Genomic DNA, 24246 nt, shown 5'->3' with positions numbered 1-24246 from the left:
CGGGAAACAGATTTTTTTGTGCATTTTGTATCAAGAGGAAACACACAAAACCCAGAACAAACACTAACCAAAGAGAAAACAAAAACTTGCAGAGCAACAGCAACCTTCACCAAACAACACCAAAGTCCTACAAATGAGAACAATGCTGCTAACATCGTGCAACTGTGAACCAGCCATGTATGTATTAACATCTTCTCTGACAGTATAGTAAAATCCATTGAGCAGCAGGAAGTGAAATAGGTCTTGTATAGGGCCTCAAGCTTCAATTAGAAAATATGGGTTGTGTGGGGTGTATGGTTGCCTGAGTCAACTCCATGAATTAGCTGCAGGATTCGGCTTGAGACCGGCTTGAGATCAAGGCTCAAAATTACAGCACCAAATCACTGCGGGAGATCCGGGATCTTAAACCTGAGTTCAACCTGTAGCATATACCTGCGGGAGAGGTAAAATCTCTGCAAAACGATATGATTGTACCACAAGTACCATTTTGTCAAGTTTGCCCAAGCCCACTTTTGCAGGCACTGGTGTAGTACCAAATCTGTTTGTGATGATCCAGCACCATGTGTTCACAATACGTCATTATCTGATTTGTGTAGGAGCTTAAAGATGCAAAGCAGTTTACAGAATATGTGGTGGTCTAAGCCACCAAAGCAAAAAAGGTAGAACATGCATTTTATTTGAATTGCACAGTGTCTCTGGCGAGGCACCTGTGCGTCTATACTGCACCCCCAAAGTCTCCCTATAAAGGGGAATAGATTCCCTGTGATGGTGAGTTCTATCAAGTACTGAATCTATCCACAATTGTCTGTCCACATCACACAGCACTTCAGTTTGCTGCAAGTTGTGTTGCAATGCCACCAGCATTATTTTCCTCACAGCATTTCTTTATGTGTGATGGCTTATAGGTCAACATGCTGTTGCTGGCGATTAGGACGTCAGTGATGTTCGTGTGACATGTAGATCCAATATATACACTGTGGTAGAGCTGCAAAAGAATTGTATACAACCATGAAAAATGGTGTGGACATTGCACAGGATTGGGAATACAATTCTAAGTGTGTAGACAGTTTCATTTTTGCCAAATTCATATACTGGTTCTTAACAATGTGTGTTCTGTGTTTCAGTTATCGAAGACATATGGGCCAGTGTTCAGTGTTCAGATGGGCAGCAGGAAAGCTGTGGTGCTAGCAGGATATGAGGCAGTGAAGGATGCCCTCGTGAACCATGCAGAGGAGTTTGGAGATCGAGCCAGAATCCCAATGTTTCAACAGATGGATAAAGGAAATGGTGAATGCATGCTTTGTCCATTAATATACACAAAACCAAGCTTTGTATGATGAAAGTGGTCAGACATGATTCATCTATATATAATATTCTGTGAAAAAGCTTTAGTTGACGTGATGGTACGGTGCTGATGTAATGCAACAAAAAACCCTGAAATTGAGCTGGTGCTGAAGCTACGCCACCTTAACTATGAGGCCCTCATTGCGCAGCTTCATTTACTGCCAAATTTCAGGGGTTTTGTTAAATCAGTACCCTAACGTCACGTCATCGCATCAACAAAGTATTTTTCACTGATTTTCAAGGGTTTCGTTGTATCATATTGTTTCACCTTAACGTTGACTCAACTAATGTTTTTCAAAGAGTGTTAAGGTTTGTTGCACTGAACTTATTCACCTTAACTGTCCCTTAACTAAAACAAAGTCACTGAATTTCAGGGGTATTGTAATGCTATACCTCCCACCACCTGTAATATGTTTATTTTCTGACATACCTGATACCATATCATTTGTTATCAATATCTATGCTTGAGCTACACAACATCAGGTTTCTCAAGTAGTTCTTATTTATTGTGTGTCTATTAGATAAGAAAGGGCTAGTAATGGTGTAATGTGACAAGAAAGAGTGAGATGAGGTTATTGGGAGAATGTAATGAGGAAGACTAATGTTGTGTAGTTAGGGACTGTGACGAAGTAGAGTGAGGTGAGTAGTTGGGAACTGTGACAAGGAAGATTGAGGTGGGGTTGTAGGGGACTTTGATGAGGAACAGTGACGCTTGATTACTGGGCGACTGTGACGAGGAAGACTGAGCTGTTGCACAAATATACCTTACACATTATAAACACTGAACTCCTTTTAAGCACTACCTATACATATGATTTTTTGTTTGTCAAAAATAAGATCGAGATCTACAAATGTTCCAGGCCGAGGAAGAGGGACATGCTGACATAAGATCTACATTCCTATACAGTATCTATGTCTTTGAGTTTTCAGATCTAGAATGAACAAAAAAAGAAAGATATGAAGACAGTATGTGAATAGAGAAGTCATAATGTTAAGAATTATTCAGACGATACTGAGACGAGGAAGAGTACATTGAGCAACAATCCAAATCGAGAACCATGTATACACCCAATGCAATAAAACGGCATCTTAATCTTTAAATAACTTTAGTTTATGGGAGAATGTAAAAACTACAAAAAAACATTTATAATTTCACTTTCTTTTCAAATAGGTTAAAAAAAAGCAGAGGAAAAAACAAACTATTTTGCTTAACTTCGTAATTCAAACCGCAATGTGAGCAGCACTAAAATTCAACATTAGCTTCTCAAATCGTAATTTGTAAAAATGTTCATGTAAGGAAAAACGTACATATAACATTCTTAGAATTAAGTATTTGCCACACCTGATCTAATCAACAGTCAAAATGGCACTTAGGATATTGAAAAATGCTTGTATTAAAATGGGCTCTTTTCATTTCGAATCACAATTTAAGGTTACAAAACATCTGCAAAGAGATTGCCATAAGGACACGTGCACCATGTGAAATTCGAGAGTTGATTGGTTTTTAGAAACATAGATCGCAAATCACATATACATACACTGCAGAAACCCTTACATTTCCTCATTGCTTTGGAGACAAATTCAGGTAGACACTGCTCAATTGCCACTATATCCTAACCAAACATTTTCTGTTCTTGTTTTGCCTTTGTTGTAACTTGTTTTCTGTCTGTTTTTTGTTTTATTGTCGTTTTTTTTTATTATTACCTTTTTCTTTACATTCGTTTTTGATGATTATTTTCTGGAGATGGCATCAAAACGTCCTAAAGCACCCTTCGGCGATGAAGAGATCAACCTTCACACTCTCTGTACAACCTAGAAGACATCCAGTGGGTTTAGCAGCCAGCTCGAATAAAGAAGTACTGCAGCTGGAGCTTTACACCTTCCCTGTGCTGGTGGTACTTCAAGATGTCTAAAGACACTCCTCTCTGAGACATTGAGATGGGACAGTGAACATTTTCTAGAGAGGTGCGAAGAAGAGAATTCTCCAGGGCTCCTGCACAAAGTGTGGGTATCCCGGTGCTCATGAACCACCCGATATTATACCACTGGCGTCAAGTGTATGAACACTTCAGGAGCAGGTCCTGGGAACAGGCAATCTGCCTTGGTTGTAATGCCCTGCAACCCACTGCCAGACCTGCAACACCACAGGATGCAGAGGAAGAAGAATCACCATCACTGGCTGGACCATCCTCCGCACTTCTCTCATCAACTTCATCTGGTGGCAATGATGGGGGTGTCGCCTCTGCCGTCCCAGCACTGGACCTTCTTTGACATTGCAGGTCTCCAATATGTGGAGTTTTCACCAGCAGTGCAAGAAGCCAATAGCACTGAATCAAAAAACTTTTGAGGCAATTGAGGATGCCTTGGTGAAGCATGGGAAACATTGTCAGTCGTTTTTCTGCATTTTTTACTCCCCATTTTAGGTTTTTCTTACTTGACTGTTAATTAAAAATATATATACATATAAAACTTGTAAAAAAAAGTGTCTACTTTCTAACTATCTTTCCTACATCCAGGATGTCATTCTCCTGTGCCTTAGGTAGGTTTGATGGTGGCAGAGACAGGTTTGATTAGTTTAGGACAGAGGACTGATCTTCATTTTTGACTCACCAACGACTAACACGCAACCTAGTTAGTTAGTGTTAGGTAGGGAAACCAATAGCATAGGGAAAGTTAGTAGTAATAAAGAAAGTTCACAAATGACAGATCTGAGTCCTTGTCCTCCTTCTGACCTTCCACGCTAGCAACAACACTAATTTCCACATCCTAATGTTTCATAGTTTCAGAGAATGTACACTTTCTTTTCTCCATTCGCATTACTTCTCGATCTCGGCAAAACACTTGGAAAAAGACAACACTAACCCAAAGCACCACACCCTCACCAATCATCCTGCCTTACCCTGCCCACATGCTCCTTGCCCTTAAAACACCCTAATGTATACCTTTTATATCATTTTAATGCACTTTACAATATCGATTCTGAACATGATTTGCAAATAGCATAATGGCTGACTTTCAGAACTGAAAAAGCTTGGCAACAGCAATGCGTCATGTGAGATTTGACTAATTTTTAGGGTACGGGGACCCAACTCTGCACCACATTTAAAAAAAACCTGGACGGATTTGCACCAAAACAAGAAAGAATTTACTTCGAGCGATTTGTGCCTGACCTGTTTTTTATCTGGCACAAATGCATCAAGTGGTTTGGGCTGAGCGTGTGAGAAAATATTTGCCATTTTCCTTATTGGAAAATGAATACAAAAGTGAAAAACACACCCTTTTTGTGCCCTTTCTATCTTTTTAACTGTAACCCGAATTTGCACAAAACGTTCCATTCCTGTGTGGCCGGGTTTAAATGTAGGAATGTCGAACGATGTGCTGCTCCATCCTATCGCTTAAAAAAGTTTTTAACCATAGAATCTCCGGTTTCCAAATGGATGATAGGTTTCTTAACTATGGGGCGGCTATGGCTGTTGCCACTCTTAAATAAAGACAAAACACTGTTTTGCTTTAGTAAAACGCACATCTCCATGCAGTTTGAAAAATTATTATTCTGGGGTTGAGTGTCTATGCAAATAGATGACATCTTCCACTTGTTTTAAATGAAATAGCTCCAGGGTTTTTAAAGGGTTTCTGAAGGATTTACCTGGCAAACATTAATTTGTGTTTTGACAGATTTGTATGCAATCCCGCCGGCTTGAAGTAATGTATTTGAAAGAGTCAGAAAACCTAATTTGTTTAACAGTATTATTTCCCACATATTGACACACTTTATCAATGTGTATATTTGACTTTTTCCTCCGAGTGACATAATAGAAGTTTTGTTATGTAAGCATGCTTTGAGCATAGTATTATGTCACGTATTGTTATTTAATATTTACAATGTCCTGTTGGTATGTACAATACTGACAAGCGTTCTGCTCCACTTACGGCACAATGTACCTGTTTTCAGTGATGGGCAAAAACATAGAAAGGGGACTTGATCCTTTTTTCTATGGCACCGGTCATTCATTTTTTTCTCACAGGAGTTTGAGTTTTTGCAATATACGAGGAGTCTGTCTGTTGGGGGTTCGTCCTTTGCCCCATGCGGTCCCGTAAGCCCCCAACCTGGAAAGACCACACCTGACACACGTCTTTCCAGCTCAGGCTTCCCGGTCGCTCTAACGCGGCCGGGAACACCCCGTTTCTTTATAATGCACGCGGCGAAGTTCAACGTCACACAGCTCGTGCACGTCCCATCACGGGGCAGCGCCACACTGTCTCCCACAACAAAATAAAATAAAACTATTTCCACCCCGGATGGAGCCCCCTGGTGATAATAGCTATCCCCCCCTTGTTAGGGGTCCACAGGGCCAGCTCAAACCGGCATGGTATTACCGGCCCTGAATGCCCTTGGTGTAGGAGTGATTTCTACATTCTATTTAGATCAGAACTCCATTAGTATGAGAAAAAGAGCTTAAAGTAATCTGTACTCACCATGGTACAGTTGTGACTAGTTGCAGTCTGTGAATGGGAGATTGCAAACCAGTCTGTTTCCACTGTTGTTCGAATTGAGGAGGAGTGGCCATAAAACCTCCAGTGACCCGCACTGCGACACAGAGTTGTGACAAGTTGCAGTCTGTGATAGGGAGACTTGCAAACCAGTCTGTTTTCACTCTTGTTTGAATTGAGGAGTGACCATAAAATCTACAGTGACCCGCGCAGCAGTGCAGAGTTGCGGCGTGTTGCAGTCTGTGCAGTCTTTGCAGACGTCAGACTGAGGGTGCCATAATGACTGCATTGCTTCCTCTGTGACTTCACTGTGGATTACCAATCGGGAGATTAGGGCATGTCTTGGCGGTAACCAAGGGCCAGTCTGTGATAATTTACGTTCAGGGCTGTTTTCCTTCCCGCTAAACACTTAAACCCTTCACTTAAGTATTTACTCTTGTGCTCATATTCTGTCAAGTTGACTATTTCCAACATAAGAAAAGTTATTTTGCATTCAGATTGTCAGTGGATGTGTCCTTCTTTTATGTACAACCTTGGGAATGAGAAAAGTAAAATACCACAAGGTCTGAAATCTGCTCATTTTACGGACGCGGAAATGTTGGCTTCAGTAAATCTCCCACTTCCTTTATCACCTGTGGGGGACTTGTTCATTGTCTCCAATATGAAGGACACAGGCCTCACGGAACCGGTGCTTGAAAACAGCCCAGGAGTCCACTCAACCAATCCTTAAAGCCTGTGGCTAAAATCCTTAAAAAATGATTACATTTTTTTTCTGCCTAAAGACTCTGAGGTGCAAAGACATGATGAAATTGAGCCTTTTATCAGAAAAGCTCCCCATGATCTCACACGCATTGCACCTATTGATTTAAGTGCTGCAGAAGGATCTTTGCCCATTTTTACCATAACTGCCTCAAGTGCCCACAGCTTTGCTGATATTCCAACTGACTCTGGGCAAAGATATGTTCCGGACTTTGATTTCTCTTTATCATCCATTGCTTCTTCACCATCCATAGACCTTTCAAGGAGGTTCTCATCGAATGTGCCTCATATGGAAAATATTGGGGGAAATACAGTGAACCAGACATTAATAGAAATTAACCAGGTACTTTACATACTTGTTTGTGCTTTATGAGGACCTCAAACAGGAAACAGGGGAAGGTGGGCCTCTAGAGAGGTATCCAGTTGGTCCTAAAGCCTTTTTTTAAAAAAATGGTATGAGGATACAAAGGTGCAGCAGAATAATTATCCTCAGGGTAGGCTGACTGGTTTGGGAGATGCTTCTTTTATTTGAGTTTTCTTCCAGAAAATAGGTCAATAGGCTTTCTGTTGGACTTATCCTACAGTTCTAAAGTCCTGATGCAGTGTGATACATGGCTCGAAGTTTGGAGACTCGCCGTGGATATGCAGAGGATCTGCAGCCCACAGTCAGAGAAAATACACACTGTGCCTGTAAGTGTGAAGTGAAAAGGATATAACCGACTCCGAGGTGCGTAGCGCTGCGCAGAGTCTGGCGTTGTGTCCAGTCACTCGCCAGTCAATCGACTGTCCCGAGTGCCTGGCTCGATGCCCGGCTCCCCACCCATGGTAATGGTGAAAAAAACTGTGAGGAAAGAACTGACGGACAGCAGTGTGCTTGGAGAGTTAGCAGCAAGTCTTTGCAGCTTCCGTCCCCCATCAAGAAGCATGTCAGCGGATGAAGAAGGCATACCACATAACACTGCTGCTAATGTTACTAGTGGACCCCAGGAAGAGGTTAGACAGAATGGGTCGTCCGATTTCACCATCATGATTCCGCTGACTCCTGCTTTAATGATTCCTCATATCACCAATGAGCATGTACATTCACGTTTGACAATAAGTGAGTACAAGCCCACTGTTGGGCTATTTCCCTTGTTTCAACCAACCACCACAATTGCACATCACAATCCTGTAAAGATAGCGCTGTCACAACACTGACAGACAACCACGATTTTTTGCGAAGGACACTTTCCCAAACTTTCTCTCTAGTTGCAGCCCCGACTAATCTAGGTGAAGCTTTGAACACAGACTCTCTGCAATGTGGAACATTTCAGTGCTCTCCTCACACTTCCCCCAACGATAAGAGGGTCGGGCTCGAGAAGAGCTACTTCAATCAATTTCAGGCTAATATTAGCCAGATTGAAGAGCTGCAGCTTTCCGAAAGCAAGTATAATGAACTTGCCGGCTGTGACTTCAACTTCATTGAAGCATAAACCATCTACCAAGCAATACCACTAGATTCCAATTGAGGAACTACATATCAGCACCATTCAAGATCATCATCTCAGATCTGACATTGTTTATCGGCCAATGGAATCGGCCTCATTTCCTCTGCTTCTCAAACCTATGCTGCACAAACAGGTTGGACAGCCTAATTCAGTGCCGCTCTCAGAAACAAACGCCTTATTGTGTCGTAAATGGAAATGGAGAGACCCTTCAGCATACAGGAAACCTGTGGCCACCCATTCTGGTATCAAGCAGGGGGAAATCAAATTCATCATGTTAGCAAGAGGATAGAGCATAATTCTCTCTTTGAACCAGTTATGGGAAGACCTAAATCAGCCACCCCTCAAATGAGCTCAGATCTGACAGACGCAGAGCTATTAGAGAATATAAGTGAAGAGTCTTCTCATCCACAGCCCCTGCTGTCAATCTTTTTACACTCGATGAGCACTACGCCACTAAGCCATCAGTCCGATGAAGAGACAAACATGCAAATACAGCCGACTAAATGAGCCAGGCTTTCTTCTTATGTAGAAGGGGAATTTTCAGATCTTGAAATCTCGATGGGAGATAACAACATGAATATAAGTAACTCAACCCCATCCCTCTGCCTGGCTTTGTTGCCTTCAACATGGAATACAAAGACACTACCTCAGAATATCCAACTGGCCACGACAAATGGGGCTATCACAATCAACCCTCTATCGAGACCACTTACTCCTGTGGAATCTCTACTCAAACCTGTAGATGCTGAAGTTGATACTCCAACTTGTGATCTTCTTGGAGAGCATGTGCTAGTCAAGCAGCCGCCTGAACAGTCTCTGCAGGCAGGCCTCTAAAACACATTAAATACATATCATCAGCACGAGCTAGATAAGAACACCATTTCTGTAAAAGCTGATTCTGCAGCCACTGTCAAACTGCACAGGAGGGATGTGAAACCAATAAACAAAGAAAAGCTGCCAAACTAGACCCCTTTACTCAGATGACGGTTGTGCCCATCCCCATAGCTCCGTTCAACAAGTTGTACGAAGCCATTCTTGAGACTCTAGCAGATCACACAACTCTTCTGGCCATGCACCACACCAAACTGATCTTCTTAGAAGGGATTATAACAGCTAAAGAATCAGAATCTAATTTGAAAGCTCATTCCTGGCCTCTCGAATCAAGAAGTTCCCCATCAACATTTAAGGGACCAAATTTACTAACCACAGGAGATATCCCGACGTCCCAATTAAACCTCTTCCAGTTTCCATCTGCCCGCAAGGGCAACAAGAGGTACAGCATACAGATCCTGAGTCACGAAATGAGGAGGAGGCAATAGTCATATCTCCACTTCCCGCCAATGTTATCCCTGATTCAACTCACACAAAACAGAGGAGAAGGTGCCTCTCATGAGCACCCAAGCAAAAACCTCTAAAGATCAGAGCTATCCCTTGTTTGTCAACTCAAAGAAACGTTTGTCTCTACATTTCTCAATCAGAAAAACCCTCCGTGCAGACAAAGATTTCAAAAGACCACAGAAAACGTAACAATTCGCAGACGACTTCATCAGACCTTTCAATTAGGGATGAGAATGTTCCCCGGTGCAGGACCAATCGAATCTGGAATTGTTAGATCTTTCAACCTACTCAATGGAAAGTGATAAAATTAACATACTCCCTGAAAGGTTGAAACCCTGATTAGATCAATCCCTTAAGAGGGATATCGAGCCGCAGTCAAGCTCTTCAGAGACCTCGCCATTTCTCATACTCTCTAAAAGCGAACTAAAATAATTTCTAAATTCGAAAGAAATTTGTCTACTTCTGTCTACACAAATAAACATCCTACTTCTGAGGAGCTTAAAGAAGCGCAAGCTCTTGACCCTGTGGTAATAAATAATAATGGCCTTAAAAAAGATACCCCAAGACAAACATCAACACCATGAAAGGAAGTTGCATGAAAAAAATAACACTCAAAATCTAACTCCTAGAGTTAGCTTTAACAAAAGTCATCGACCGTCATACCACGCACATGTGGAGCAAAACCAAAATAATTATCGAAAAAGTGCAACAAAACAGTCATCAAAAACAAAGAAAGAACATCATAAATGTCTCAGATTAGAGCAAATGATTGACAAGGGTGATGCCCTCATTCTGAAAAGAAGGGCAGTAGTTGATCTATGCCATTTGATCCCATCCCTAAAACATCTTTCTACAGAGGATCATGTCAGAATTGAATTCCGGTGGGAGGATAGAGCAGATCTGATCCACATTCATCTTCATTCATTAGCAGTCAAAAATCTTCTTCTTTCAGCTACTCAAAGATTGCGGTCAATGGGAATTGACATCACAGAATTACCACCTAAGTCATGGGCTGCGGAGCATCACCCGAAGACAACCACCAAACAAAACACACATAAAATGAATTCAAATTCAGCGAAAGGTGAGATCTCCTCCGTCACAGAAGGCTTGGCTACTCCTAGAGCCAATAGATCAGCCAAACCAAACTCCAAAGATGACCCCACCTGGAGAAATGATAGACCTCAGAAAAAGGCTTAACAGAATCTCACCTTCACATTAAATAGAGATGTGGCAAAGGGCCCATCTTTGACCTCAATGAAGACTCGGGTACTTAGACAAACCTCACATATAGAGGATCCATGGTCATGGCTTCGTGGATCACTTGCAGTAAAGAAAAAGGAATTAACTAACTACACACAACCATAGGGTAACTAATCATCACACACTATTATCATGGAATACAAGGGTATTCAGTCATTTAACCTACAAGGATGCCCTACCTTGGAAAAACCTGGACATAATTTGTCTACAAGAGTCCTGGTTGCAAGAGGAACCCATACTCGATGGCTTTATAGTACTGGTCAATCCAGCTATTCGAGGACTTTTGGGAAGTCCAAGGGCCGGCCTTCTGACATTCATAAATGTACAGGGTGGCTTTGAAATTATTGAATCCCGAAATATATACCCTTACATTCAACAGACCATGATGAAGGTACTGAATTCATCAGACTACAAAGGGGAGAACAAAATATACCATCTGTCCCTACTCAATATCTATTGGAATGATTATGATGTCAAACCGTTCGTCATGCTCAGTAAGCTTGCTGATGCCATTGACTTGGGTCTATCAATCAACAACCCATCCATTATCATCTGTGGTGATTTCAACATGCCCTTTTATGCTTCCGTGAGTAATCCTGAAGCTGACAATACGATCCCTGCTGAGCTAAAAGGGAAATCGCTCCTTTGGCACGAATTTGGGAAGAATAGGGATCTCCACATGGTTAACAGCCATTTTGAAATTGGAAACGTTTTACACACAACATGGAAAAGGGGTTCTTCGACTTCTACCCTTGATTAAATCTTTGTCTCTAAAGAATTGACTCAAGTGATAACCAAACTAGAAGTGATTGATACCGACAAAAGCGACCATAATTGGTTATAGCTTTCTTGGAAAGCTCTAACTCGAGCCTCCCATCTCACCATGATAATGCCAGTCATAGTCTCAAACTAGAGCAACTGTTTATGTCTGGACGCTAAAAAGATCAACGCCCTTGCATCAAACTTAGCTAAGGGATTTGAGACAGCAAGGGCTGCCAACACAACCACAATGATGGATTACACTAACTTGCTGACATTTTACAAAACAAATTTTCAACTTCTGGCCCCTCAGTAAATTCTCCAGTGGTGTCTTTTGTATATCCAACCACGCGGAGGCCTCAAGCGGTTGCCTTAGAGGCTCCATCATCGTTCTCTTCCTCACCATCAATGATTGAAGTGGCATTAAATGCCATCAACCTTACTTTACAGAGTTTGTTTAAACTGTTTGAGAATATGGATGCCAAAATGACCACACAATCTGTCCAAACCGATCAGTTGGCACAGTGGTTGGAAGCCTATTTATCTCGTCCGCTCACTCCAGAGCGGCGTGAAATATCTAAAACTGATTGTTTGCCTGATCACTTCTCTATCATCACCATCGGCTCTCCGTCTCTGTGACAAACTTTGGATGAGGGCCCTTTGCCAGTTTTTAAAGCGATTATTACTGAAGGAGGAATTAGTGAAACACTCCCTCCGGCACCACGGGTTAGTGAGGCTTGCGAGCAGGTGCCTGTTTGCAGACCGATCCAGGACTCATGGATTAGTGTCCCAGGCACTCCAGTTGCCCTGGAGTACTCTGCTACAGGCCCAGTGCCAACCTCATCACCCGTAAACAAAGTTGGGACTTCTCCTCCAAAGCCACAACAACAGAAAAAAACGTGCAACAAATATAAGATATTGCCAAAATACTCTAACGTCTTTCTTTCAAACACTGAAAGCCCCGCCCCAGAAAGATACAAGATCGAAAGAAGGGGCCCAGTTCCTCAAAATCCAGAGGAGGTTGTGGGAGATCTTCCAACTGCAGCAATGAATACAGTAGTTCCCATTGCTCAACAGTCATGTTTACCAGTACCAGAGACATCAGTAAAACCTGCACCTTTGTCTTATCCACCGCTTAATGATCTAATTAGACAATTGGATCACTCTGAAAGGTCCAGCCGGTCAAACCGTTGTGTGAATACTAACCTTTTACCAGTAGCTCAGTCAGCAAAAGCGATTGAACCTTTATGTCCAGATGAGAAAGTGGTCTCTAGCCTTTCTCTGGATTTGTTGCATAAAGCTGTGGACAATTACTTGGTACAACATTGTCGATCCACAACTGACAATAAACTCCCTGAACCATCTGTGACAGATCTGCAGTGGCACCGCTGGTTACTATCAAACCAAGTACAGCAGTGCCCGTCAGCCAGACAACAACGTCTGGCTTCCATCCATGCATTTGACACTCATTTACCCCCATACCCTAGTACTACTGCATGTCCCCCCAATCTTAAAATACCAAAACAAAATTCCAACTTGCTAAACCCACCCCCTCCCCTCTTGCGACATGCTTATTCAACCAACTCAAGCTGTCATTCATTAATTTTGAAATGTAGGGAGGGGAAGTTTGGTATATATGATCTGAATAGACGCAGTGTCCTCAACATTTCTTCTGAATTAGTTGAACTAGAAGACATTACATCTGCTGACATTGCTAAAATCGAATTCTTATCAGACAACACGTGTTCAATAGTTAGGATTTGGATTCCATCAGGGGTGGTATTAAACACAATTTGGAGGCAAAAATGCAACTTTTTTGAAATGGGCTTTTTACTGCCCAGGATCCTGCTCATGCGAGCCTCACACTTGAATCTAAACAGTTAAGCCACAATACCTATATGGGTAATACAAATAGAATCAACCACCTGTCAACAAGTGTTCGGGTGTCATAACCACCAGCTAAGGTCCAACATCATTCTGTCATGATCTCTGCTATCAAAAGATCAGGACTTGCCCGACTCCCTTGGAAGCAGACCCATAACCCCGGTTCCGAGTGCCAGCCAGTCCCAATTGGGACCTTTTGGACCCTGTCCTGGCGCCAGTGGCACCAGGCTCATAAAGATGCCCAGTCCCAGGGCTGGAAGCGCCCGGCTCATAATGCTTGGGTGGACTTACCTGCAGCAGACCATGCTGCTTACTTACCTGCCAGTTGAACCCTTGATCCTCTTCTGTTTGGGACTACTTTTCCTGTTGGGTGGGGCAGGAGCCACTCCCTAGGTTCAGAACACTGGAACTCTTCTGGAAAGCAGGAACTCTTTTCTTACCTAGGCGTGGCTGTGGAAGGAGACACCTAAGCACTACAGGAGGCTATTTAAACCACACCCGATGGATGAATCTTGCTTTGCGTTATTCTGCATTCTCTGCAGCAGAACGCTCATCGTGTCTTCTGCTTCTGATCCTGGGCCTAAGGAAACAAAGACTTACCATCCTGGAATCCAGTCTTCAGCAGCACCTGTAAAGACAAAGAAAGAACAGGTTAGCACTACGGTCTCCAGTGGCAGCGCATCTCTTACCTGGTCCATCGGCTGTCACCAACGCCTCGCGCTGCATTCCGGCATCTGAAAGACAAAGGCTTACCTACTCTTCGCATGTTCCGGAGGTCTTCGCACTGCATTCCGGCATCTGAAAGACAAAAGCTTACCAGCTCTTTGCACGCTCCGGAGGCCTTCGGCGCTGCATCCCGCATCTGAAAGACAAAAGAAGGTGTGTTTAAAGACATTGGGCAACTTTATTACTCACGTACCATTACTCGTTCCCACGCCGAATCCAGTGGGTATTCCAGCACCCTTCAGCTTCTCTAAAGCTCCGAACTTGTATCTGCAAGATAAAAGGGACAGTTAGTGCGCATCGTGAAGCAGGCTACAAGCGCTTACCTACGTGCTTCCAGGCGCTTCTATTCCTCACGCGGGTTCGATCCTTAACTCTCATCAGCCCGCCATCCGCCATCGCCGGAACTCTGCAAAACAAGAGATATCATTACAAAAGACTTTTAAGACATTTGAAGCACCCAGAACTTACCGTTCGTGCAGTTAACGACGGACAGCAGTCCTCTAAGGTCAAGAGGCCTGCACCCTTATCCAGTGAAGGAACTGGTTACGGCACCCTGCCGCGAGGCAGATGGAGAGCTCGGCGTTCACTTACCTAAGGTGAGGGCGTTAACCTTTGGGGTTCTACAGGAGAAGAGAAAGGGAAGAGGAGAGAGGCACCCAATAACCCCAGTTCATTAATCCCATATTTTCTATCTGCAGACATCTTACTCTTCGAGTCAGACATACAGTGCACAGAGGTCCAGCCCAAAGAGCCAACCGTGTGTTACACATCACCTTTGAAGATACGGCATTCACCCAGTCAAGACCGGCGCCTCTGCGGGAATCAGGTGAGCGTTACAGAACGCAAAGCCTACCGCAAAACTCCCACCCAGGCGCTATGGAAACCTCGGATACCGACCAACTAGCCCAGTTACTTGGGGAACTAAGAGCAGAAGTGCATGCAGCCCGTCAGGAAACGAATGCTCTAAGAAGGGAACTGATTATTTCCAAGGAGCGAACAGACGATCTCGCTAGACAATTGCTACAGTCACAAGCCGGACAAACTCCGTTACCCGCATCAGGGGCAAATCTTCCTTCAACATCCTCTACAAACCCAGTGCAGATCAACCTACCTGGGAATGTACCTCTGGCTCCGCCCGAACGATTTTCTGGTGACCCAAAGAGGTTTGCAGTATTCATTAATCAGTGCCGGTTGCACTTCTTATGCCGGCCAGCAGCCTTTCCAACTGATCAAGCTAAGGTAGCTTTCGTGCTTTTGTACCTTAGTGGCAATGCGGCAGACTGGTCGATCCATCTAGTTAATCAAGATGATCCGGTTCTCCATGATTTTCAAGCTTTTCAGCTCAGTATGGAAAAACTGTTTGCAAGACATTCACAGGGGCAGGCCTTGGACAATGAGCTCCTTTCATTGCGACAGGGTAACCAAGACCTTTTGGCTTATATTGCGTCTTTCAACAGACTGATAGTGGAAACTCGATGGCCTGAGGACAAAAGGATTACGCTGTTTTATAGAGGTCTACGTGGAGAGCTCAAAGATGTGTTAGCCCAAGTAGTGAATCCTCCGCAAGACTGTTCGGACTATATTGACTTAGTCGTTCAAATTGACCACAGACTGCAGAACAGGAAGGCCGATCATTCCAAGTTTGATGCTCGAGTATTTTCCAAACCACCAACTCCTACCAAAGGAGTAGACTCCGGGGAACCCATGAAATAGGGGGCCTGAAAGGACCACTAACACAAAAGGAGCGGGAAAGGAGAAAACAGCTGCAATTATGCCTCTATTGCGGAAACTCGGGGCACTTTCTTCGAGACTGTCCGGTGAAACCAGCCAAGAAGGCAGTAGGAGCTGCAGTTACCAGGGTCACAAACTCTGAGCAGGGAAACAACCTCGCCCGACAAGAATAGAGGTCCTCTTGCCGAGCGTAAAAACCAGTTCCGTGACCTCGCATTTCGTGATACCTATGGTCCTCATTAGCCCTGAACATCCGGATCAATTACATGCGATTGAAGTTTACGTCGACAGCGGTGCCATTGGCAATTATGTGGATCATGAAATGGTTTTGAGGATGAATCTGACTCTTTGTCCAAAGGCTGTAAAGGACGTCATTACTACGGTGGATGGTACGGAGATAGCCTCCGGACCAGTAACGCATACCACCCAAGAAGTGACGCTAGTAAGTCAAGATGGACATCATGAGAAGATCGTGTTCGATGTGATCAAGGCCCCTCAGTTCCAGATTATTCTAGGAATTCCTTGGTTAGAGAAGCACAATCCTCAGATCGATTGGCGAGCAAGAACGGTTCAGTTTCCAGAATGTGTCTCTACTTGTCACCCTCGACCTGGTGTTGCACTGGCAGCAATTTCCTCGGAGGCTCCCCAGTTACCTCTTGAATACCTAGAATTCCAAGATGTTTTCCGGAAGGATCAGGCTAACTCTCTACCTCCTCATAGGTCTTATGACTGCCAGATAGACCTGATACCTGGATCTACTCCTCCTTGTAGTAGAATTTATGCCCTCACCGAGCCTGAGAATCTTCACCTCCGACAATACCTGGATCAATACCTAGCGAATGGGTTTATTCGTCCTTCCAAGTCCCCTGCTTCCTCAGCTTTGTTCTTCGTTCCAAAAAAAGAAGGGGACCTTAGACTTGTATAGATTATCGCGCCCTGAACCAGATCACCGTTAAGAATAGATATCTGTTACCTTTGATCCCTGATCTCCTGGACCAAGTCAGAAAAGCATCCATATATACAAAGCTGGATCTTAGAGGAGCCTACCACTTGGTACGAGTAAAAGAGGGCGATGAATGGAAGACGGCCTTCCGCACCAAGTATGGGCTATTTGAATATCAGGTCATGCCCTTCGGATTTTGCAATGCCCCGGCCGCCTTTCAATATTTTATGAACGATGTCCTCAGAGAGCTCATAGATGTGTGTGTTGTTGTTTACATTGACGACATCCTCGTTTATTCTTCATCGGAAACTGAACATCGGAAACACGTGAAAATGGTCCTCGAGAGATTGCGTCAACACAAACTTTTCGCTAAGTTGGAAAAATGTGTTTTCAACGTGACTGAAGTTGAATTCTTGGGATTTATATTATCACCTAGCAGAGTGCGTATGGATTCAAAGAAGGTCGATGCAATTCTCAAATGGCCATCGCCCTCCTCCGTAAAAGGTGTTCAAAGCATGTTAGGCTTCGCTAACTTTTACTGCAGGTTTATCCCCGAATTCTCTCGAATAGTCCAGCCCATCACCGCCTTGTTAAAGAAAAACAAACGTTTTGAATGGTCTACCGAGGCGGAACAAGCTTTCCAGAATTTGAAGACTAGATTTATCTCTGCACCGATCTTAAAACATCCTCGCCCAGAACTCCCCTACATCGTTGAAACTGATGCTTCGAGCCTTGCCATGGGGGCAGTTCTATCACAAAAGGACCCAGTAACCAATCAGTTGCATCCCGTGGCATTTTGGTCCCGCAAATTCTCGCCTCCTGAAATCAATTACACTATTACTGATAAGGAACTTCTAGCTATCAAGTCCGCCTTTAAGGCTTGGCGGCATTATCTTCTGGGGGCCCGACAGACCGTTACTGTGATTACAGATCACCGAAACCTGCAATATTTGAAAACCGCAAAAGCTCAATCCTCTAGGCAACTCCGTTGGGCACTATTCTTTGCCGAGTTTGACTTCATAATTACCTATCGACCTGGTACAAAAAACGGTAAAGCTGATGTCCTTTCTCGGATGGGAGTGGAAGAACATTTGATCAATCCTAAACCTGTACCTATCATTCCCGAACAAAGAATTCTAGGTGTAATCGCCACACAATCCATAGAGGAAGTTAAGGATAAAGCCAGGCTACTGGTAACTCCAGCAGACATACAGAATTGGCATCTGCAGGGAAAGGACTTTACGGTGAAGGACAACCTATTATATTTCCAAGAACGGTTATACCTGCCCAGCACAGATTTACAGAAAAAGGTAATCTCTTGTTATCACGATTCTTTAATGGAAGGACATCCCGGTATGACCAAGACCTCGGAAAAGATCAAGCGCTACTTCTGGTGGCCGTCTTGGAAAGAAGATATCAGAGACTTTATAATGTCCTGTGGAGTATGCGCCCAAAACAAGAGTCAAAAGGAAAAACCAGCCGGCCTCTTACACCCTATTGACATCCCGCCTTGCCCTTGGCATACGCTTTCTATGGACTTCATCACGATCTACCTCCATGCTCCGGATACAATACGATCCTAGTAATCGTGGACCTATTCTCCAAGATGGCGCATTTCATTCCACTCAAAGGCTTACCAACAGCAGCAACTCTGGCCCGAGAATTCCTCGAAAACATCGTCCGACTGCACGGTTTTCCTTCAGTTCTAATTTCGGATCGAGGTAGTCAATTTATTTCTCATTTTTGGCGAAGCTGCTGTCGGTCGGCTCAAATTGATGTGAGACTTTCGACCAGCCACCACCCTCAAACCGACGGACAAACCGAGAGGACCAATCAAACTCTGGAACAGTATTTGCGCTGCATGCTACAACAAACTGAAAAAACTTGGAAAGATATCCTTTGGATAGCCGAATATGCCTACAATAACTCTGTCCACTCGGGAACTGGGAAGACCCCGTTTTTTCTTTTATACGGTAGTCACCCTCGAACCTCGGAGTTGGATCCACTCCAAGATCTTGGAACACCAGCAGTAGACCACCTGCATTCTACAATCACCCAAGCCTTTAAGGAAGCCGTTTCTCACCTTCAAAGGGCTAAAGAACAATACAAGAAAGGAGCAGACCAACATCGGAAGGAAGCCCCCCAATATCAAGTAGGAGATCAAGTCTGGTTATCCACCAAATATCTACCTCTAAAAGGACCACGCACATTCAACCCAAGATACCTTGGTCCCTATTCCATCACTACCATAGTAAATCCAGTAGCGGTCAAGTTGGACTTGCCCCCTCACATGAAGATACATCCGGTCTTCCACGTCTCTCTATTAAAACCCGTGCAACCTCAAACCCGACTAACTACATCTCCAAAACCTATTCTAGTTGATGGAGAACTCGAGTTTGAAGTCAAAAGCATCCTGGATTCCAAGATCTCCAAATCCAAACTATTTTACCTGATTGACTGGAAAGGCTACGGTCCCCAAGAAAGATCCTGGGAACCTGCAGAATATGTCCACGCGCCTCGTCTAATCAAAAGATTTCATCGAACATTTCCTAACAAGCCCAAACCCCCGGAGAAGCCCGGGTTGGGAGGGGCCTTGAGGGGGGGTGCTGTCATGATCTCTGCTTCCAAAAGATCAGGACTTGCCCGACTCCCTTGGAAGCAGACCAATAACCCCGGTTCCGAGTGCCAGCCAGTCCCAATTGGGACCTTTTGGACCCTGTCCTGGCGCCAGTGGCACCAGGCTCATAAAGATGCCCAGTCCCAGCGCTGGAAGCGCCCGGCTCATAATGCTTGGGTGGACTTACCTGCAGCAGACCATGCTGCTTACTTACCTGCCAGTTGAACCCCTGATCCTCTTCTGTTTGGGACTACTTTTCCTGTTGGGTGGGGCAGGAGCCACTCCCTAGGTTCAGAACACTGGAACTCTTCTGGAAAGCAGGAACTCTTTTCTTACCTAGGCGTGGCTGTGGAAGGAGACACCTAAGCACTACAGGAGGCTATTTAAACCACACCCGATGGATGAATCTTGCTTTGCGTTATTCTGCATTCTCTGCAGCAGAACGCTCATCGTGTCTTCTGCTTCTGATCCTGGGCCTAAGGAAACAAAGGCTTACCATCCTGGAATCCAGTCTTCAGCAGCACCTGTAAAGACAAAGAAAGAACAGGTTAGCACTACGGTCTTCAGTGGCAGCGCATCTCTTACCTGGTCCATCGGCTGTCACCAACGCCTCGCGCTGCATTCCGGCATCTGAAAGACAAAGGCTTACCTACTCTTCGCATGTTCCGGAGGTCTTCGCACTGCATTCCGGCATCTGAAAGACAAAAGCTTACCAGCTCTTTGCACGCTCCGGAGGACTTCGGCGCTGCATCCTGCATCTGAAAGACAAAAGAAGGTGTGTTTAAAGACATTGGGCAACTTTATTACTCACGTGCCATTACTCCTTCCCACGCCGAATCCAGTGGGTATTCCAGCACCCTTCAGCTTCTCTAAAGCTCCGAACTTGTACCTGCAAGATAAAAGGGACAGTAAGTGCGCATCGTGAAGCAGGCTACAAGCGCTTACCTACGTGCTTCCAGGCGCTTCTATTCCTCACGCGGGTTCGATCCTTAACTCTCATCAGCCCGCCATCCGCCATCGCCGGAACTCTGCAAAACAAGAGATATCATTACAAAAGACTTTTAAGACATTTGAAGCACCCAGAACTTACCGTTCGTGCAGTTAACGACGGACAGCAGTCCTCTAAGGTCAAGAGGCCTGCACCCTTATCCAGTGAAGGAACTGGTACGGCACCCTGCCCCGAGGCAGATGGAGAGCTCGGCGTTCACTTACCTAAGGTGAGGGCGTTAACCTTTGGGGTTCTACAGGAGAAGAGAAAGGGAAGAGGAGAGAGGCACCCAATAACCCCAGTTCATTAATCCCATATTTTCTATCTGCAGACATCTTACTCTTCGAGTCAGACATACAGTGCACAGAGGTCCAGCCCAAAGAGCCAACCGTGTGTTACACATCACCTTTGAAGATACGGCATTCACCCAGTCAAGACCGGCGCCTCTGCGGGAATCAGGTGAGCGTTACACATTCTATCACCATTGCTAGTTGGAATGCACAGGGACTTTCACATTTGCAATCCTCAATATATAATTTTACAACAGAATATGATGTCATAGCCTTACAGGAGACCTGGCTGCTGTGTACCCTGGCCTGGAACAATTACGAAGTTGCTTTGTTGCCGGTGACTTCGGGGTCTAAAGGCAGACCATCTTCAGGGCTGTTAGTTGTTGCTAATTTGAGCAGAGGGTTGTCCATTGTGTCTTGGGATGTAGTGCCTCCATTCATGCAATTGGTTAAAATCATTTGTGCTCCTCAAATATTTGCCCTTATTAACATCGATCGCAATCCGCTTGGCATCACTGATGTAGCCTTCTATACTGGTTTGATAAAATTGCTTGATAAAATTACTGCCGATATTACAGACACCATTATAGTGGCGATCTCAATCTTAATTGTCTCCATCCCAAGGGGAAAACTAATGTCGAACAAACTAATCGTTGGTCTATGTTTATGTCAGAGCAAAACTTTCACATGGTCAATGGCACAACACCAGGTGATAATCCAGCTCGTCCCACTTGGCAAAGGGAAACGGCGAGTAGCATCATTGACTACATATACATCCATTCCAATTTGAGTGGCCAAATTAAGTCTTTTGAGTTTATTCCCCAATCCCATAGTGATCATCATCTACTATCACTCAAGATGGAGTGGGCTCCTATCTCTTCAGACAGACGGTTGTTGCCCTAAGAGCTGGTAGTGAATAATGCAAAAACCTGTTTCCGTTGGTCACACTCTAATTTAACGTTGTTAAAGCAAATGGTTGATCGCAACACCAAAGCCTTAGTGCCTGTTCAGTACCCAAATTTACTACTACCATTTAGAAATGTAAATAAGTTTTCCAACCAGTGGCATACATTACATAAGCACACATTTAACCATGAAGTAAAAACAAGAAAATCCCAATACCGACGTGAAAAGAAATCAATTCTATTATCGAATCATCCTAAGTTAAAACAACAGCTGAAAACTGCCAAGTGTCAATACCACAATTGGTTACGTCAATTTCAAGTAATCTCTTACAAAACTACAGCGAACATATGTTGAGGCTGTTGTCTAATAAAAACTCTGTAGAGACATGGGCTGTATTCAATCGCTTACTAATCACATACAGTCGATAATGCAGTCACATATTGTTTCAGAGGCCCAATGGAGCGCTTTTTATACCAACTTACATGCAGATCCTAACTTTACAAATTACCATCTTCCTGTAGAGACTAGCGACCAATGGCCTGTACACTGTTCTTCAACCATCATTGAAGAATACATTGCTAAGATAAGCTCATCCCGTGCTATGGGCCCGGATGGGCTCAGCAACTGCATGTTTAAGTCAAATCCATCGGCATGGGCTGAAATTTTGAATGGTCTTTTAAAGCAGGCCCTGTCGTCTCGTGCTATTCCTCCTTCATGGAAGACTTCTATAATTGTCCCGATCTACAAGAAAGGTGATCGTACTCAACCATTCAATTATAGGCCGATCGCGCTGTTGGATGCGTCCGACAAGCTTTTTGCCAAATTAATCCTACGAGACTTTAATACTGGACCAAGACCTTCAATAAAAGAGACCCGTTCCAGACAGGCTTTCTAGCAGGCATGGGCACCAATATCAACTTGGTGTGCCTCAATGCCTTGAAAGCGCAATGCCAAACTTCGAAACGATCGATATATTTCGCTTTTGGTGATTTGCATACGGCCTTTGATGCCATATCTAGGCCCCTTTTAATATCTAAACTTAAACGAGATAACTGTCCTCAGACCCTACTGGAAATAATCTTTCAACTTAATGTTCAAACTTCAATTCGTATTAGACTAACTATGGAAGGTCTTCTTTCTTCTTCAATTGTGAAAGCCCAGGGCCTTAAGCAAGTTGTCTTCTTACCTCTGCAATTTTCAATTACTTTTTACATGACGTCAGACACATTTTTGCTCCTGTGGCTGCCGAATCTCTCAAGTTGAATGACATCCCAATTCAAACTTTAATGTATGCCGACGACTTAGTTCTTATCAAAAACTCCTAGGGGTCTACAAAAATTGCTTGATGCATTCAGTGTTTATATCGACCAAAACGAGCTGAGAGTTAACAATAAAAGATCTCAAACTGTTTGTTATTCAGCCAAGCAAGTCAGTTTAAACAATTTTGCATGGTCAATTAACCAAACCAAACTGCTAGTATTTCCCAATTATATGTACTTGGGTTTGGTGTTTGATGGTTCTGTTGTGACTAAAGGTCATCAAGATTCAGTGTCTCAGAAATTGATCACAGCGATCTCTCAGACTAAAGTCATACTACATCGATACGGTGCCTTCACACTCAAACCAGCAATACTATATTGGAAACAAAAAGTGGTCCCTTATATCTTGTATGGCCTCAAAACACAACCAGTACATTCTGGTGAGTTTCTAAATAAACTAGAGGCCAAATTTTGGAGAAGTGTGCTTACCTTCCCACAGTGCACACCGGGACCGTGGTTACGTTACGAACTAGGACTAACCTCTTTATATGCGCAGTATCAATGGAAATCTTGTGCACTTTTTCATAAATGCCTTGTGTCAACCGACAATAACAATCTGTTGCAGTATTTATCGAATTACATTTTAATTTCCAATCATTTGTTTGTCAAAAGTTGGTTGAAAGGTGTCTATTCCATTCCCATTCATGCTGAAGTGTCTCTGGAAATACTAATTACCAACCCTGACAAAGCCAAGGTTTCAATATAGCATCATGATTGGATCCACACAAGATATACCTGTTTAGAATATAAGGACACTACACTCCAGAGGTTCAGACACAAAAATCCTGGGTGCTCAGAGCTGTATCTTCCAAAATTCCCTTCAGCTAAAATACGCTCTGGGATCATCCGTTTACGTTTCAATCCCTGGCAAACCAGAGAAATTCTAGTGAGGCGCAAAATAATCCCCAAAGAACAACAATATTGTCGATTTTGTTTAAATGTCTCAACGAAGGAAACCTTAGAGCATTTATTGTCACTGTGACCAGCACTGATATCAGAACATCTTAAATGTTTCCGACATTACTCTGTCTATTTAGGAATGCTGGACACAGAGGAACGGTGGATTGCGTTATTGTGTACTTACAATGTCTCTATACAGATAGCAATGATGAACTTTTTGGTCATGCTTAAATTGGATGTATAGATTTTTATGGTGTGGTTGATTAATTGTTAAGTTTATCTATAGTATATTCTGTTTTATCTCTTTTATGATGTCAATTGTTGTTGTAAAGTAGGTTCGAACTGTTTTTTTTTTCTTTTCTTATATTTCTTTTCTTTCATCACTGTCTATTTGTATTTTTATTTGTTTGTATTGAAACATTGATTTAATTCAGCGAATTCAATAAAAAAATAAAATTTAAAAAAGACCAATAGTCGGATCGATACAACACAAAGACATCAACA

General features: G+C 43.6%; 1 protein-coding gene across 3 annotated transcripts in view; it reads left to right on the top strand.

The window, feature by feature from the left end:
• The window catches only part of LOC138453177 (cytochrome P450 2K6-like), an 825478-nt gene that overhangs the window by 84620 nt on the left and 716612 nt on the right, over nucleotides 1–24246 (top strand). For all 3 annotated transcript variants that reach the window (XM_069605776.1, XM_069605774.1, XM_069605775.1), the window contains exon 2: nucleotides 1125–1287. In XM_069605776.1, coding sequence (XP_069461877.1) covers nucleotides 1125–1287 — 163 coding nt within the window. The remainder of the gene's footprint in view (nucleotides 1–1124; nucleotides 1288–24246) is intronic.

The sequence above is a fragment of the Ambystoma mexicanum genome, chromosome 4p (genome assembly GCF_040938575.1).
Source record: "Ambystoma mexicanum isolate Mex_15411 chromosome 4p, UKY_AmexF1_1, whole genome shotgun sequence".
Taxonomy (NCBI): Eukaryota; Metazoa; Chordata; class Amphibia; order Caudata; family Ambystomatidae; genus Ambystoma; species Ambystoma mexicanum.
Note: the sequence above shows the minus strand (reverse complement) of the source record. Positions and strands in the feature narration are given on the sequence as shown.